Source organism: Herpailurus yagouaroundi, unplaced genomic scaffold (assembly GCF_014898765.1).
Source record: "Herpailurus yagouaroundi ecotype Mexico unplaced genomic scaffold, PumYag 161, whole genome shotgun sequence".
In the NCBI taxonomy this organism is placed as follows: domain Eukaryota; kingdom Metazoa; phylum Chordata; class Mammalia; order Carnivora; family Felidae; genus Herpailurus; species Herpailurus yagouaroundi.
Genome location: NW_024412402.1, coordinates 9,017,418 through 9,033,257, shown reverse-complemented (window position 1 = coordinate 9,033,257; position 15,840 = coordinate 9,017,418). Strand labels below are relative to the sequence as shown.

General features: G+C 45.2%; 2 protein-coding genes across 22 annotated transcripts in view; one reads left to right on the top strand and one right to left on the bottom strand.

Annotated features, from left to right (window-relative positions):
- Positions 1 to 15,840, top strand: part of BUD13 (BUD13 spliceosome associated protein) — a 60,429-nt gene that overhangs the window by 31,365 nt on the left and 13,224 nt on the right. The gene's annotated exons all lie outside the window — the stretch shown is intronic.
- LOC121035431 (uncharacterized) lies at positions 1,150 to 7,885 on the bottom strand. Of its 21 annotated transcripts, none has more exons than XR_005792893.1 (9): positions 7,794 to 7,885; positions 6,028 to 6,162; positions 5,449 to 5,659; positions 4,646 to 4,859; positions 2,792 to 3,159; positions 2,636 to 2,703; positions 2,493 to 2,558; positions 2,013 to 2,193; positions 1,150 to 1,876 (listed from the first exon to the last, which is right to left on the bottom strand). XR_005792893.1 is itself a non-coding variant. In XM_040483105.1 (8 exons), exons 4-8 carry the CDS (start codon positions 4,846 to 4,848, stop codon positions 1,773 to 1,775), a joined length of 825 nt encoding a protein of 274 aa, XP_040339039.1. In that variant the 5' UTR covers positions 4,849 to 4,985; positions 5,449 to 5,659; positions 6,028 to 6,162; positions 7,794 to 7,885; the 3' UTR covers positions 1,150 to 1,772. The 21 variants fall into 21 exon arrangements, 9 of the variants coding, with proteins under 9 accessions (XP_040339039.1, XP_040339038.1, XP_040339036.1 ...); XR_005792895.1 differs by having other exon boundaries at positions 2,636 to 2,681; positions 3,012 to 3,159; XR_005792888.1 differs by adding an exon at positions 3,564 to 3,619 and having other exon boundaries at positions 2,013 to 2,169; positions 2,493 to 3,159.

The window sequence follows — 15,840 nt, the reverse complement described above, 5'->3', positions numbered from 1 at the left end:
TTTAACAGTCGAGAAATTGGGGTGAAGAGTAACAAAACAAAACTCTACATTATCTTTACAGTTTGCTAGAAGTTTAAATTTTTTCCAAAATAGAAACCTTATTTTACAAAAAGTCCTCAGTGAATATAGGCCCCAGATCCTATTCTAACTTACTACTTCAGAGTTTATGCTTTTGTAAGCTGTTTTGTGAGCCATCCCCTTTCCTTGGCCAGAAGTGGCAGTGAGTACATTCAACTCCTAGCCGTTTGTCACAACTCTTATACACAGCTGGATTTTATTTCCATATGGGCCCAGGTTTTAACTTCATTTTAATGGGGCCCCACACTCTCTTAGGAACACCTTGCTTTAAGAGGCTATTGTGGACTGAATGTTGTATCCCCCCCCCCCCATTCCCATGTTGAAATCCTAGCCCCAGTGTGATGATACTAGGAAGTAGGAATTTTAAGAGGTGATAAGGTCCTGAGGGTGGAGCCTCATGAGTGAGATTAGTGCCCTTGTAAAAGAAGCCCCAGAGAGCTCCCTTGTTTTCTTTCTGCCATGTGAGGACACAGCGAGAAGCTAGCCTCTGAACCAGGAAGAACCTCATCAGATACCAAATCAATCTGCTAATGTCTTGATCTTGGACCCCCAGGCCTCCAGAACTGTGAGAAATAAATGCATGTTGTTTAAGCCCCCCAGTATAGGGTATTTTTGTTACAGCATTTTGTTTTGAATGGACTAAGACAGGCTCAGATGTTTTAGAAACCTTAAGCCACATTGTTTTTTCCTTAACAAAGGAATCTATCTGTTTTCAAGCAGAGACTTAGGTGGAGGGGAAGTAGATAGATTTTATTGTAGGTAAGCTCTGTGTTTGGTAGGCACTGGTGAAAATTTACGAATTTCTTCTCCCTCCGATTTTTCTGCTTTAGTGTGTGTGAGCACAGCACATCCTCCAGGGCAGAGACCTCCAAGTCTGTTCAGCAGGTGGCTGGCTGTCATTCCCTAGGCTGACTACTAGAGGGCAGTGTGATATGCCTTTTCCTGACTGGGGAAAGGAGGCCTCTGGGTCTTATCCGTGTTTTAGCATCTCTCAAGGATATAGGTGGCTAAATTCAGTTGCCTATTCCATTTCTTATCCCTCTTTTAAAACCAGAAACGTAATCCTGTTTTCAAAATGGTAAGTATTTTTAAGAGAGAGACCTGGTGTTTAGACTTTGATGAGATTCTCCTTTAGGCTTTGGATACTTTCTCTACGTGGAAGATTTTGTTTGTTTGTTTTAATCAATCCAGACCCTCATGTTCTCCTTCCTTTCCTGTGCCACTTTCTCCACTCTGAAGTTTAGACTTAAGCGGCAGTGAGCAATACTCAAACCCACTGGATTATACACTTTAAAAGGGTAAATTTTATGGTATGTGAATTATAATCTCAGAGAATGTAAAGGGAAAAAAAGCAGCAGTGAGCAGACGCTGTAGCTCAAATAGAATGTCATTAATTGATGGCACTGACAAGAAAAGTTTTGATGCTTTGCCATTCATTCGTTAGGGGGAAATAGTCTGACCTCTTTTTCCCTCAGGAGTCCTGGAACACACTGACCTTCTAAGACTCACAGTGCATCCTTTCTTTCTAAAAAGGTTACTCACCCTTGCTCAGTTAGTTTCAAAGAGTTGTATTAGGGTCAGGGTGTGACTGGGAAATCCCAGCGGGAAAACTGAGTCTGTTCTATGAGGTAGTTACGGTGGGACCTCAGTTTTAAGGTTCGATATGGGTGCCCAACTGTGCATTTTTGCATAGGTTATTTGGGCGGTTTCTTTCTCCCGATTATTATTATTTTTTGGGGATTTTGAGTCCTCTTGTCAAAAGTACTTCTGGAGCCGGCTTTCAGGCAGCTGGACTGGTCTCTAAAAATAGGCAGAGAGATTATGGGGCCAGGCTGGAGCTGAATTATGTCTGCTCCACGACGCTGGCTTTTTTTTTTTTTTTTTTGGCCGTATGCAAACATTATTGTATCTGGGAAGACAAATTTCCTTTGTACCTGAATGTTTTCCTTTGCTCAGTAGAGAAATTTTGTTTGGCTCCCATTTGCTGCTGTTGACCTTGGGCTTACAGAGGTTCAGTCTTTCAGAAAACAAGGGCATGTAGGAGGTCCTGGTGGTAGTTTGATCCTGAGGTGGTGCCTGCGAACCCACACTCTTGAGGGGACAGAGAGCAGTCAGCTGAAAAAGGAGTGTACCTTACCCTCCCTGCATGTTATGCTCAGAAGGAGTCACGGATAGAAATGCAATGTCTAGTGCCTAGTAATCAAGGTTTGTTTTCTTTTCCTTTTGGCAGAGGAGAAAACATTTGTGCAGAGAGGTTAACTTGCTCAGAATTGCTCTAGGTTGGGAAAGATCCAGGGTTTAAACATCAGACTCCACTCCCTACAGTTCTCCCCCCACCCACCCTCACCCTGATAGCAAGGTGACAGGTGAAGGGGTAGTCCAGAGGTCTGTCCTCTGCCCACAACAGTTCTTACCAGGGGCTTCTCATAGCCTCTGTGATGAAGGTCTCCGTAGCATACCTGGGGCTGAGTTCTACAGTCCTGGAAGAATTGCTTGCTGGTAGTTTCAGTTTGTAACTTGGCTTTGAAGACCCTGAGTGTGCTAGAGGGGCACTTACCCTTGACTCTTTTTACCAGGGATTTGGGAGGAGGTAGATAAGACATCTGGGAAGAGAGGAATGCATGTCTGGGGAAATAATAATAATGATGATTTTAATTGCTATCTTTTGTTAAGTACTTACCACGTGGCCAGCATATGTTAAGTGCGTACGTACCTCACCTCTTTGGTCAGGGGCAAATATCAGAGTCCATAAGTGGCTGCAGATTCAGGAAAGTAAAATTTCTGGATTTCTCAAGACAAGTGGGGTTGGGGTGTCCTGGTCGGGTAAATGTTTTCCTTTGTTCCCTGTCTACCCCCATTCCCCTCCTTGGGTTGAGGGAGTAGTTAGGACCCTCATGCTGATTACCTCTAGACAGAGAGCTTGGGCACTTTACCCTGGTCACTGTGCCTCCGTCAAACTTGACAGTGCTCTTCCTACCCAGGATGGTCATCTCCTGCTTCACCCATCTCGGCTTCGGATGCTGATGCATAGTGGGCTGCCAGCCAGAGGCATTGTCTTTCTGCACAGTCTGGGTGTATTTGCTGTAAGGGGTAAACACATTTCTAGAAGTCAGGACCTATACCTGGGAACCAGTCCCGGCATGCCAAATAGAGGGGCACCGGGCCATCTACGTGGTTTTTTTGCTTTTCGTATGTGTGTCTGCCTAAACTGTACAGAGTGTTTTCAGGTAATTTCAAATACACATTTATTTCTCCTCCGAAAATAAAATTTTAATTAATTTTATCTCTGTTTCTTTTTCACACTCCCTAGTTATCATGCTAAGACCCAGCAGAGACGATGCGACACCTGCAGCCAAAGGATAGGGTGATGGAAAGCATTCTAGAACGCCCTGCTAGGCAGCTAGAGACTTGGCTTAGAGAATGTGGTCTTGGGAAGTGAGCTTGGAGGTATGTTTGTTGGGGAAGGGGGAAAAGAGCTTTCTTACTTGCTAGGCTCACATCCCTGTTCACTTCCCAGTGAAGGTTATCCTTTCCTCTACCACTGTGGAATAGGACATTTCTGTAACATTTGTGTGGCACTGTGTGCATATGCCTGGCTCTGCGTTGGAGCCGGGCCTTCTAACCTTTCAGGGATGAGTCAGAGGGAAGTAGAGGGCCATGCTGGGCCCCCAAGGGAAGCAGGCTCTAATAGGGGAGAAGCCAGGACAAGGATGGGCAAGGGGAATGCCCGAATCTCTGTAATTTCATGAGTACCAGATAAGCCTGGCTGCTTTACCTCCTGGCTTGCAGTTTGAGCTCCTGTCTCTCAGAGATGCACGGGGGAAGAGACTTACCCCCAGTTATGAACAGCAGGCAGTTTGTCCTTGCCCAAAACTTATGTGAGGTGAGGACGAAATAAATCTGAACTAGTTGAAGATCCAGGATTCTAAAACAATTACTCGTTTGCTTTGTTGCCTTCTATAGCCATGTCTCTGAATTGGACAGAAGACTGAGTTCTAAATTATTACAGATCTTGCTTGACTTATAATGGGGATACATCTACATAAACCTGTTGTAAGTCGGAAATATCTTAAATGGAAAATGCATTTAATGCATCTGAAATACTGAACATCATAGCTTAGCCTAGCCTACCTTAAATGTGCTCAGAACCCTTACGTTAGCCCGTAGTTGGGCAACAAAGCCTATTTTATAAGAAAGTGTTCATGTCACGTATTGAATACTGTACTGAAAGTGAAAACCAGAATGGCTGCATGGGTGCAGAAATGTTGTCAGGGGACCCTTGTGATCGCGGGGCTGACTGGGAGCTGAGGGTCGCTGCCACCCCTCAGCGTCACCAGAGAGGATCGTACTGTGTCACACTAGTGTGGGGAAAGATCCAGATTCAAAATTTGAAGTACGGTTTCTACTGAATGTGCATCACTTTTGCCGTGTCAGAAAGTCGAAAAATTGTAAATGAAACCATCATAAGTTGGGGACCATCAGTACCTTTCTCTTGGGCAATAGAGCCCTCCTCTGGCCCCTTGCCCCACAGCAACCCTGTAGCTTGCCAACAGTTCTGGTTACTCACTTGATCCCCTGGCTTCTTTTGTCTGGGTCAGTTTTGAGGACTTGATTCCACCCTGAGGCTTGGAAGTCACTCTGGTATTGGCTGGTGTACTCCATATGGCCTGGACGCACTATTGGTCCTATTTTTCTGCCCTGGATATGAACTGGGAACGTGGACTGACCAAGAAGAGGGCTCTGCAAGGAAATCTGATGAGTAGTGGTCATATAGTCATCACCTGAAGGGAGCAAGAAAGTGTGCAGAGGCCCTCCTCTGTGTGGGAAAGTCTTGAGAGGGAAGATCTTGACAGTAGGACCTGGACCCCAGGCTTGGCTCCTGCACGGCTCATTCTATTTAAGCAAACCTTTCATAAGGGGAATAATAGACCCAATGTAAGAGCATTGCCTCTTCCTCCAATCTGACCTTTACGGTTGTCTCCCCAAGACCAGAACTAAAGAATCCTTAGTGTGGAATCCAGAGTATTCTCCCACCCCTTTTTGGGTCACCAGAGCTTTGAAAACCTGGACTACAGAGCTGCCCACTGGTCTAGCCTAAATAGGGAGGAAGGTAGGCTAGGATGGGGTGGTTGGTGTGGTCTCCTCCCAGAGTGCTCCTAGCTGGCCTCATAGTCAAATATTGCCTGAATGGCTCTTGAAGAGACAGAGCTGGGTTCCTTACTGCTTACTGTATTCTCCTGGGCTTTTGTTCCCACCCCTGGGATCAGCCTGGGAGATAGGAGTGCCCCGGGGGAAGGGTGAGGTAGGTGGATTTATACTTAGTGCCACTCATCTATCCTGTTACCCTTTTGCCATCAAGCTAAGTCTCACCTGAATGGGAGGGGTTCTCCCCATGGTAAGTCACAGGCTGTATCCTCCCGGGCTTATAACATTCTCCATAGGTTGTACTGAAGGGGAGCCACTGAGGCTTGCTGTGCTGGTTGGAGTAGCTTGGGGGTTGCGTCTGGAGTGGAGCCTTGGGAAGGGGCTCCAGGTGGTATTTAATATCTCCCGGGGCTATTTCCTCCTGGGCTTCTGACTCCTGCAAAGCAACCCCCCTGCTGCTGCTTTCCCAGAGTAGGGTCCTTCTTATCTCTCCATCTTAATTGTGGAAGTCATTGGGGGATGGGTCTCTTACAGTGAGAGGTCATCAAAGACAGGCATGTGCTACTTTCCAGCAAGTTCCCTTACTTCGCTGAGCCACAATTTACCTATTTGTAAACTCACTTCCTGGGTTATTGGAGAAGATCTGAGATAAAGTATCCAGCATGGTGCCTGGCATGTAGGAGGCGCTTCATAACTAATACCTTGTCTTAAAATGTGAACACTAAAATATTTCCAAGAGCGTTTCTGCTGTATCAGTGGCACATGCCCTTGTTGGGTCCACTCTCATCTCACTCCCCACCTTACCTGAACACTAGGATGGCTGTCCCCTGGCTGGGTTTGGAGAGCCAGCCTGTCTTGCTTGGGTGCGGTTGAGGGTGGTGCTATTTGAAGAAGGCTGGTCAAGTGGACTGGGTCTTCTGTTTCCAGGAGAGGGGGTATCTAGAGCAGGGGTAGGAGTAGTGATAGACCTATTCCAGTGAGTTTTCCCCATTTACCTCATGGCAGCCTTCCCTTACCCATTACCCCTACCCCACCCCCCTGAGGGCAGAGCTGGGATGTTGCTGGTGGCCATGGTGTTCAGATAGGACCCAAACTGAGTTTATTTGAGGCCCCAGCAGTAAGAACTGGGCAGGATGGGTGTGTGTGTGTGTGTGTGTGTGTGTGTGTGTGTGTGAAAGCATGTGCAGTGCTTTCTTTGCATTTAAGGGCATATGACATTTCAATAGCAGTTATTTTAAATGAGCATTTCAGGTCTTTTTTTCTTTTCCTTTTTGTGGCCTTGAAAGTAGTGGTGGTTGCAGGAGAGGTGGCTTATGATGACATTGGTTACTGGTGGACTCACTGGTTGATGGGCCAAACTCTGGATAGGGGGGTGCCCTACCCTAGGGCTTGGTACAGTTGCTGTGTCTATGTTTCCTAAGAGGCAGAGGAAAGAGTAGTCTCCAGGAGCATAAGAGGTTTAGACCTGAGTCAGGGGTTTGTTCCCTTGCTTGCTTCGAAGCCGTAAGGATGTACCCCACGGGACCTGTAGAAGCCCCTCCACAGGGATTTGCCAGCAGCTGCCACTCTTTCAGGGAGAGAGAGGCAGGGTGGCCCTCTGCATGGGCTGCACTTAGACTCAGCATTTTTGGTTAAAGCGTGGGAGATTGGGAGAGAAGGGGTTGCTGCCCTTTTAGAAACAGCTTTTCGGCAGGCGAGGAAAGAACCATTTTGGACTGGCCAATGTGAAGTGGAGAAAGCAGGGTAGGGTGTGTGGTGATCTGCAGGATGGAGAAAGGACCTGCCAAAGAGCCATTTTACCGATGGTTGATGTTGGGAGGCTACAGCTGTAGTGGGGAGCAGGTAAAAAGAACTCTGTGGGGAGGTCTGCCCTTGAGCCATTAAGGTATAAGCCGCCCTGGGTGAAAGCAGTACCCAGGACAGGAAGTGTCCTGTGTCTTCTGCCTGCCAACTCTGTGTTAGAGAAACAGAGAACAGGAGCTTTGGGGACAGGTAGTGGAGTGAGAAGGGGGATGCTGGGTAGGGGGTGACCAGAGGACACTCAGCCACAGTCAGAGAGCTCACAGATATGGCTGAAGGTGGACACTGTGGCCTTCTGGCTTTCGGGGTTGTGATTGCAGTAACATCCTTGCTTAGCCCTGCCGTCTGTCCCCAGCTCCTGAGTGAGTGCCCATACTTTGGCAGATTGGCGTTGGTTCTGAGGTTTGGTGTCTTAGGTTGCCAGGGTCCTCCTCATTGAATATGAAAGCCACCCTACTGGCTTTGGGAGGGGAGGTGGAAGTGGCTGTTTCCCTAACAACAGACTCCTGGGACCAGCAGCTAGGGGAGGGGGCGATTATGGAATTGGTCAGGTCTCAAGATTGTTGGATCTTATCTCTGCTACCATTTCTCAAGTCCAATTCTGGATCTCCACTGTGTGGGAGATGTGTGTGTGTATGTGCATGTGCCCTTCAGAAAACGTCTGTGGTTTCCTGCCCTCATGTCCGCTATGCGCGCACGCGCGCACACACACACACACACACACACACACACACGCATACACATACACATGCACATATATACATACTCACCAGATGTCCTGAGACAGAAGGTTGACCTGCATCTTGTCAGCTGTATGGATTTGCCAGTAGCTGACACTCTTTCAGAACCTGGAATCATAAAACAGGAATGTCAGAGGTGGAGGATAACATAAAGGACTTCTATTCATGACACTTTCCCCACACCAATTAATTTAAAAGTATTTTCCATCAGTTTACTAGTTCAACTGCTATCCCAACCTTTGGTCCTATGGAAATACACTGCTAATTATATGAATCCTAGAATCAAAGTTAGGGTCTTAAAGAGACCTGATTCTCCCATCCGCTCTACTGCTGGAGTCCCCTGGCAAGTCACATTTTAGGAAGTGCCACTCCTACCCATGTTTGAACACTTTCTCCCCTGTCACCACTTCCGGGGACATATGTAGCCCATTCTTGGACAACTCTAGCAGTTATGTTAACCCTGTGGCTTCACCATTTGCCTGAATTTTCCATCTTGGGGCTTACAAAAACAGATTGGTAGCCCCTGTTCTACCTGACAGCATTTTAAATGTGTTGAAATAAGTTTTTCCTTCTCTTCCTAGAGTCATAAGTTTAAGGTAATAGGAGGAGAGTTTTGTACTGAAACTTACATCAGAAAGGAAGCAGACAATTTTTGCATAAAAGGTAGTAGGAGATTAATCTTTATACATAGGGTCTACTTGTGTCTGTACACTTCACATAGGGCCTCTTCCCTCCCCTCCATCCCCAATCCAGCAACAGAACGAAGCATGACAATTCAGCCAGAGGCTGACACAAGAGGAGGGGCGGGAGGAAAAGGATGAAGGGCCATAGGGAAGGACTGAGGTGGTCAGTCCAGATGGTATGGAGGCATGTTCACTGTGAACCTTTGAGGGTGGCCTGAAGGTGGGTCCTAGAGTCATAAATGAAGCCCAGGGACAGACTAGAGAAACTATTCTTGAACGTGCCATCCTGCAGGTGCTGTGTGAGTTGGGGAATATCACATGAACCTGAAGCAGGGACTGAGGGAGGAATCTCTGGAATTTATTGTGTTTGAGTAGCTGACAGTAAGACATTTTCCCCTTTAACTGTGGCACCTCCTTTATGATCGGGAAGTAATATCACAGTTATGTTGACATTGTAGGAAAGCTGCTGGGCCCATCTTATTTTTGTCTAGTTTCTTCAACTGTGACTTTGAGTCCCATACTATCTTCTCTGAAGTCACTCTGGTTTGCTGCCCCTTTTAAAGCACAGCACCTGGCTTAGGTCCTAAGGCTCAGGGTATTCTGATCAGAGGACTGATCATAAGACTGTTACTTCCCTGCATCTAGATATTATATTGTAATCAATGTATTTAAGGTTGAATTAGTTTCCATAGTGATCACATCCCACCATTGATTCCCACTGAGAAAACCATCGTCACAAGTTCCCACTGCTCCTTTACATGTGTTGTGAGAGGAGACGGAGCCACGTTACCCCCTTTGCCTACTTGGGCAGTTGGCATTTTGGGCCACTATAGTTAACTCCAGCCCCTAGAAATCCCACTGTCTTGCTCTTTGACACTTTCTCATCATGTAAGGTAATGGGATGGTGGACCTTGTCCTGGTTTTTCTTGGTGCAGGAGAGGAGGAGGCTGGAATGGGGCTTTTCTGGGCCCATTCCTTCTCCTAAGGTTCAGCCAACATGGTCTCATGCTGGAGAGGACTTAACTTCTGAGTTACAAATTAGAAAGTCTTTCACTGTGGAGTTTAGAGAAACTTTTGACAAAGACAAACTCAAGCAACCACTTGAGGTGCTGGGAGACCTCTAGGGGATATGGCAGGGGCTAGAAGGGCCTTGTCTTGCCCGGTGCTGCTTAGGGACTCAAAATGCAAACTTGTGCTGCTGCTTTAAGTGCAGGGTCAGCTTACCAAGTCAGCCTTTTTTCTGAGTTTTCATGGCATTTTGTAGTCAACATTCATCATGCTGTTTTGTGGATCATGAGGTCCTCTGGCCAGGACTCTTAGTCATTTTCTTATTTTTATTCATATTCTTATTTTCTTAGGCATTTTGCTCATTTTCAAATCCCAAGCTCCTAGACTAAGGAATTATACCTTAGAACTAATAGCTGTCCTTTATTTAGTGCTGCTATGGGCCAGGTACTCTCCTCTATACATTAATTTCATAAAAACAATAAATTTGATGCTAATGTTTCCATTTTGTAGACAAGGAAGCTGAGGCTACAGACCACAGAGCTTCTAAAGTCTATGCTATTTGTCTCAATGACTGAATGAGTAAGTCTTGTGGTTACTCTGGGTAAGAGTAGGCCAAAGTTGGTTCATTGCCTTCTGGTTGCTCCCCAAAACTTCTTAGTGGAGGTTTCTAATTAGCAGAGCTAATAATTGATTGTCATGTATGCAGTATTAGATGAATGTTTAATTAGTACATGGACCTTCTGTCAGATATTCATGGAGTGGCTCTGCCAACCAACCCAGTACCAGTGACAGGGAGTTTGTAGCTTTCATGGGAACAGGGTAAGGGAAGCATGATTATCCCAGTATTGATGGAGAGACTGAGGATAGGAATGCCTCCAGGGTCATGTGGGAGGCAAATTGAGGAGGAAGCCTTTATCTACAACATGTGTTGAGTCTGCTCAGCATTCTGTCAAAGTCCTTTGTGACCTGACCTATCAAGCCTTTCCCTGGAATTTCTGAACTTCTCACTTGCCTGATCAAACACCACTGGTTCCAATCTCTGTGTTTTTCCAAGCTGCTTCTGCTATTCTGTTGTTTTCTCCCCATAGCAGAACCTTACTCATCCCAGATCAAGTGTCTCCTTTATGGAGTTTTCCCTGGCTTCCTTGCTATGGGCAGAATGGCTGAATTAAGTGCTTCCTATTTATGTTATATTTGTAAATATTTATACACTCAACATAGGATCACCTAAATCAATAAACAAATATTAAGAGACCCAAAGGGAGAAATAGACGGCAATACAATAATAGTGGGGTCCTTTAATACCCCATTTACACCAATGGATAGATAATCCAGACAGAAAATCAATAAGGAGGGGTGCCTGGGTGGCTCGGTTGAGCATCTGACTTCGGCCAGGTCATGACCTCATGGTTCATGAGTTCGAGTCCCGCGTCAGGCTCTGTGCTCACAGCTCAGAGCCTGGAGCCTGCTTCAGATTCTGCGTCTCCCTCTCTCTCTGGGCCTCTCTCACTCACACTCTGTTTCTCTCTCTCTCTCTCTCTGTCTCTCTCTCAAAAAATGAATAAACACTAAAAAAAAATCAATAAGGCCTTAAATGACACATTAGACCGGATGGATTTAATAGTTATGTATACAGAACATCCCATCCAAAAGCAGCAGAATACACATTTTTCTCAAGGGCACATGGAACATTCTCCAGGATAAATCATATGTTAGGCCACCAAACAAGTCTTAATAAATTTAAGAAGACTGAAATAATATCAAGGATCTTTTCTAACCACTATGGTATGAAACTAGAAACTAATTACAAGAAGAAACTGGAGAAAAGAAAACAAGAACACAAATATGGAGAGATTAAACAACATGCTACTGAACCAGTGGGTCAACAAAGAAGTCAAAGGAGAAATAAAAACTTACCTTGAGTCAAATGAAAATGGAAAAATACAACATACCAAAATTTATGGGATGCAGCAAAAGCAGTTCTAAGAGGAAAATTCATAGTGATACATGCCTACCTCAGGAAACAAAAATCTCAAACAATCTAACTTTACACTTTAAGGAACTAGAGAAAGAACAAATGAAGCCCAAAGTTAGTAGAAGGAAGGAAATAACAGATCAGGGTGGAAATAAATGAAATAGAGACTAAAAAGATCATACAAAAGATCAGTGAAACTAAGAGTTGGTTCTTTGAAAGGAAACAAAATTGATAAACTTTTAGCTAGGCTCACCAAGAAAAAAAAAAAGAGGGCTCAAATAAATAAAATTAGAAATGAAAGAGGAGACATTGCAACTGATACCACAAATACAAAGCATCATAAGAGCCTACTGTGAACAATTGAACATCAACAAACTGGACAACCTAGAAGAAGTGGATAAGTTCTAGAAATATACAAAATTCCAAGAGTAAATCATGAAGAAATAGAAAATATGAATTGATTGAAGAGGAGGGAGCACCTCCAAACTCATTTTATAAGGCTAGCATTGCTCTGATACCAAAAACTGACAAGGGCACACCAAGAAAAGAAACTTACAGGCCATTATCTCTGGTGAACATAGATGAAAAAAAAAAAATCCTCAACAAAATACTACCAAACTGAATTCAACAATACATTAAAAAAATTACACACAGTGTCCAAGTGGGATTTATTCCATCATTGCAAGATGGTTTGACATCTACAAATCAACATGGTGCACAGTAACAAAATGAAGGATAAAAATCATATGATCATCTTAATAGAAACAGAAAAAGCATTTGACAAAATTCAACCTCCATTCATGATTAAAAACTCAACAAAGTGGGTATAGATAGATGCCATGTACCTTGACATAATAAGGCCACACATGACAAGTCCACAGCCAACACCATATGCAATGATGAAAAGCTGAAAGCTTTTCCCCTAAGATGAGGTACAAGACAAGGAGGTCCAGTCTCACCATTTTTATTAAACTAGTATTGGAAGTCTTAGCCAGAGCAGTTAGGGAAGAAAAAGAAATAAAAAGGTTTCAAATTGGTAAGGAAGAAGTAAAACTGTCACTATTTGAGGATGACGTGATTTTGTAAAACCCTAAAGACTCTACCAAAATAGTGTTAGAACTAGTAGATAAATTTAGTAAAGTCACAGGATACAAAAATCAGTTTATAAAAATCTGTTGGATTTCTATACACTAACAACAAGCTAGCAGAAAGAGATGTTAAGAAAATATATATTGCATCAGAGAGAATAAAGCACCCAGGAATAAGTTTAACCAAGGAGGTGAAAGACCTGTACAGTGAAAACTGTAAGACATTGATGAAAGAAAGTGGAGAGGATACCAATAAATGGAAAGATATTCAGTGCTCATGTTAGAAGAATTAATATTGTCATAATGTTCATCCTACCCCAATCTAAAGATTCAGTGCAATCCCTATCAAAATTCCAATGGCATTTTTCACAGAAACAGAACAAACTTATAAAATTTGTATGGAACCACAAAAGACTCCAAATAGCCAAAGCAATACTGAGAGAGAAAATCATCACATTCCCTGATTTCAAACTGTATCACAAAGCTATAGTAATCAAAACAGTATGGTATTGACATAAAAAGAGACTCATAGGTCAATGGAACAGAATAGAGAGCCCAGAAATAAACCCACACATATATGGCCAATTGATTTATAATAAAGGGGGTAAGAATATACAATGAGGAAAAGACGGTCTGTTCGATAACTAGTGTTGGGAAAATTGGACAGCCACATACAAAAGAATGAAACTAGACTACTACCTTATACCATTCACAAAATTTAACTCAGAAGGGATTAAAGACTTGAATGTGAGACCTAAAACCATAAATCTGGAGAAAACACGGGGAGTAAGCTCCTTGACTTAGGTCTTGGTGATGATCTTTTGATTTACCTCCAAAAGCAAAGGCAACCAAAGCAAAAATAAACAAGTGGGACTACATCAAACTAGCATCTGTCCAGCAAAGGAAACCATCAACAAGGTGAAAAGGCCACCTACCTTTGCAAACCTTATATCTGAGAAAGGGTTAATATTCAAAATATATAAAGGACTCATACAACTCAATAGGAAAAAAAACCCAATGAAGTAGTGGGCAGAAGATCTGAATAGCCTTTTTTCCAAGGAAGGCATACAGATGGCCAACAGACACATAAAAAATGCTCAATATCACTAATGATCAGGGAAATGCAAATGAAAACACAATGAGAAATGGAGTGGGGACTGTTGCTGCTGAGTCCCCAGAATGCATAACTACTGGTTCCTGATGTAGATAGTATGCATTTGTATATTACTTTGCAGCTAATTTACATTAACTTCGCTGGATGATAGGACATAGAAATTCCCCAGTATCTGTAACCCCATTCCCATCCTACAAAGAAACACAGTGGTCTCTATACTTCTGAACTTAGGAATCCCAACTCAGATAGGTGGAGAGAAGGGGGATCCCTAAGAGCCTTGCATCAATCAGGTAACAGCACAAAAGGAAGGGATCCAAGCGTCCTGCTACCCTGGGGCTGACTGCTCCGATTTCTCTTCCTCATCTCTTAGGTTGGGGATGGGAGCTTGTGAAATGTCTGTATTGATTTTGCAACTCAGGCTAAGGAGTCATCTTGGGGAAAGCGGGTAAAGGAGAGAGGCTTTGCAATCTATGTGGGCCTTTCGGAAGGGCAAGAGGACACACGCCAGGGCAGTACGAGGCAGCCAGCTGGATGGGGCTGTCCCGCTGCAACGTGGACGGGCCGAGGCACGCTGCTCCCTGTTGCCATTTGCTGGACACATGTAAAGATAGCATCTTACTCCCCTCAGGCTTCTACCTTTTTGCTGAGCTGGCTCTTCTGTCTTCCTTTTTACTGTTCCTTTTGTCAGGTGTCTCCCCGCGCCTTGGGAAAGACCCGCATCCCTTCTGTCCCCAGGCTAGACTGTTGACATTCTGGTGCTCTGGCCCAGGACAGGGGCTCTCACTTGCGCTCTTGGTGCTGACTGAAAGGGCGTAGCTTCACCTCTGCTTGGGGACTGAGAGAAGGTTGCTTGTCTCTATGCTCAGAGCATCTCCACTTTCTCCCCAGGCTCTCTGGGACCCTGTACTGGCCTGTGATTAGAGAAGCCATTTATTTTCTTGTCCAAACTAGGACACTTCTGAGAGTAAATAGTGTGTTTGTGTGTATGAGCACACATGTACTATTAATAATTATGCCGAGAAAACACGTGTAAATCAGGACTGTCCCCGGTAAACTGGAATTCATGGTGAGCATGGTTCTGAGGGTCTGCTGGCCTTCCTCTCATCCCTAGGGGAGGTGTGGAAGGTGAAGGCAGCCAGCAGAGGCTACTGCGGCACCAGCTCCGTGTACAGGTCTCTGAGCTTGGAGAGCTCCCTTTGCCACTGACGGGTTGCGGGAAGGAACGGCTGGGGAGCAGAGGTGTGGTGGGTGTGGTGGGTGAAGCTGGTTGTGGTAAAGGGTGCATCCCCTGCTGATGAGGTAGGAGACAGTGAAGTCTGGGCTCATCTAGGCCTGATTTACAAACTAATAAGAAGGCTATGTGTTCCTTCTAGTGGAGCTGGGGACAAAGCCCAAGCCCTGCGGGCCTGGTTTCTCAAAAGCTCCCTGTAATTCCTGGATCGGACCGTGCCTCTCCTGAATCCCGGCAGTTTTTTTCCTGCCCCTTCAGACGACGACTGGGCAAGTGGGTTTGCGGCACTACCAGCTCCCGAGGCTGGCACCTGCCTAGGTGAATCAGCAAGAGGGCTCATGGGGTCAGCCCAGGGACATCCTGTGTCAGAGGGGACTGTAGGAATACCTAGAATCTTCCCTGCCTGACTTGCAGATGGAGAATGCAGACCAGCCATGGAGTCCTATGAAGGAGAAGGGCTCTCCTGGAAACTTCTAGCCCTCTCTCCTCATCTAGTTTTTAACTCTGGCAGCAAGACTCCATTTCTGTCTCCCTGTCCCCCCCTGTCTCCACCCCCCCACCCAACCCGCCCCGCCAGGAGGACTTCCCTCCCTTGACTCCTAAGTGCACAGTTGGGAGACCTTGTTGCTTGTGGGAGGAACGGATCTCTGTAGGCTGAGGTCCTTCCTCTACTCTGGCCTGGGGAAAGCCTTGGTGGCTGAATGGAGTCTGATCCCCCGCTCCCCAGCCTGTGATGTCCTGTACTGGCTCACACCAGCTCCCGTGTCCCATCTCCTCTCCCTACTCACCTTAAGGGAAAAGTAGTATCTGACTTTGCAGACCATGTGTTGGTGATCATACCCTAGCTCCTCAACCTTTGGCCTCAGTGATGGTAAAAGGGGAGGTGTTCTAAGCAGGCTGTGGGTAGAGCTGCTCTGCCTAAGCAGAGAATTCTGGAGCCACAATGGGTATCCAGGGTAGCCACAGGGATTACCATGG

Coding starts and splice junctions, on each gene's coding strand:
- LOC121035431 (XM_040483102.1), bottom strand. CDS start 5,472: ATGGGGAGAACCCCTCCCATTCAG. Junction 4,831..5,448: donor GGAGAACCCCTCCCATTCAG/GTGAGACTTAGC, acceptor ACTACTCATCAG/ATTTCCTTGCAGAGCCCTCT. Junction 3,160..4,645: donor AAAAGAAGCCAGGGGATCAA/GTGAGTAACCAG, acceptor TACCCCTTACAG/CAAATACACCCAGACTGTGC.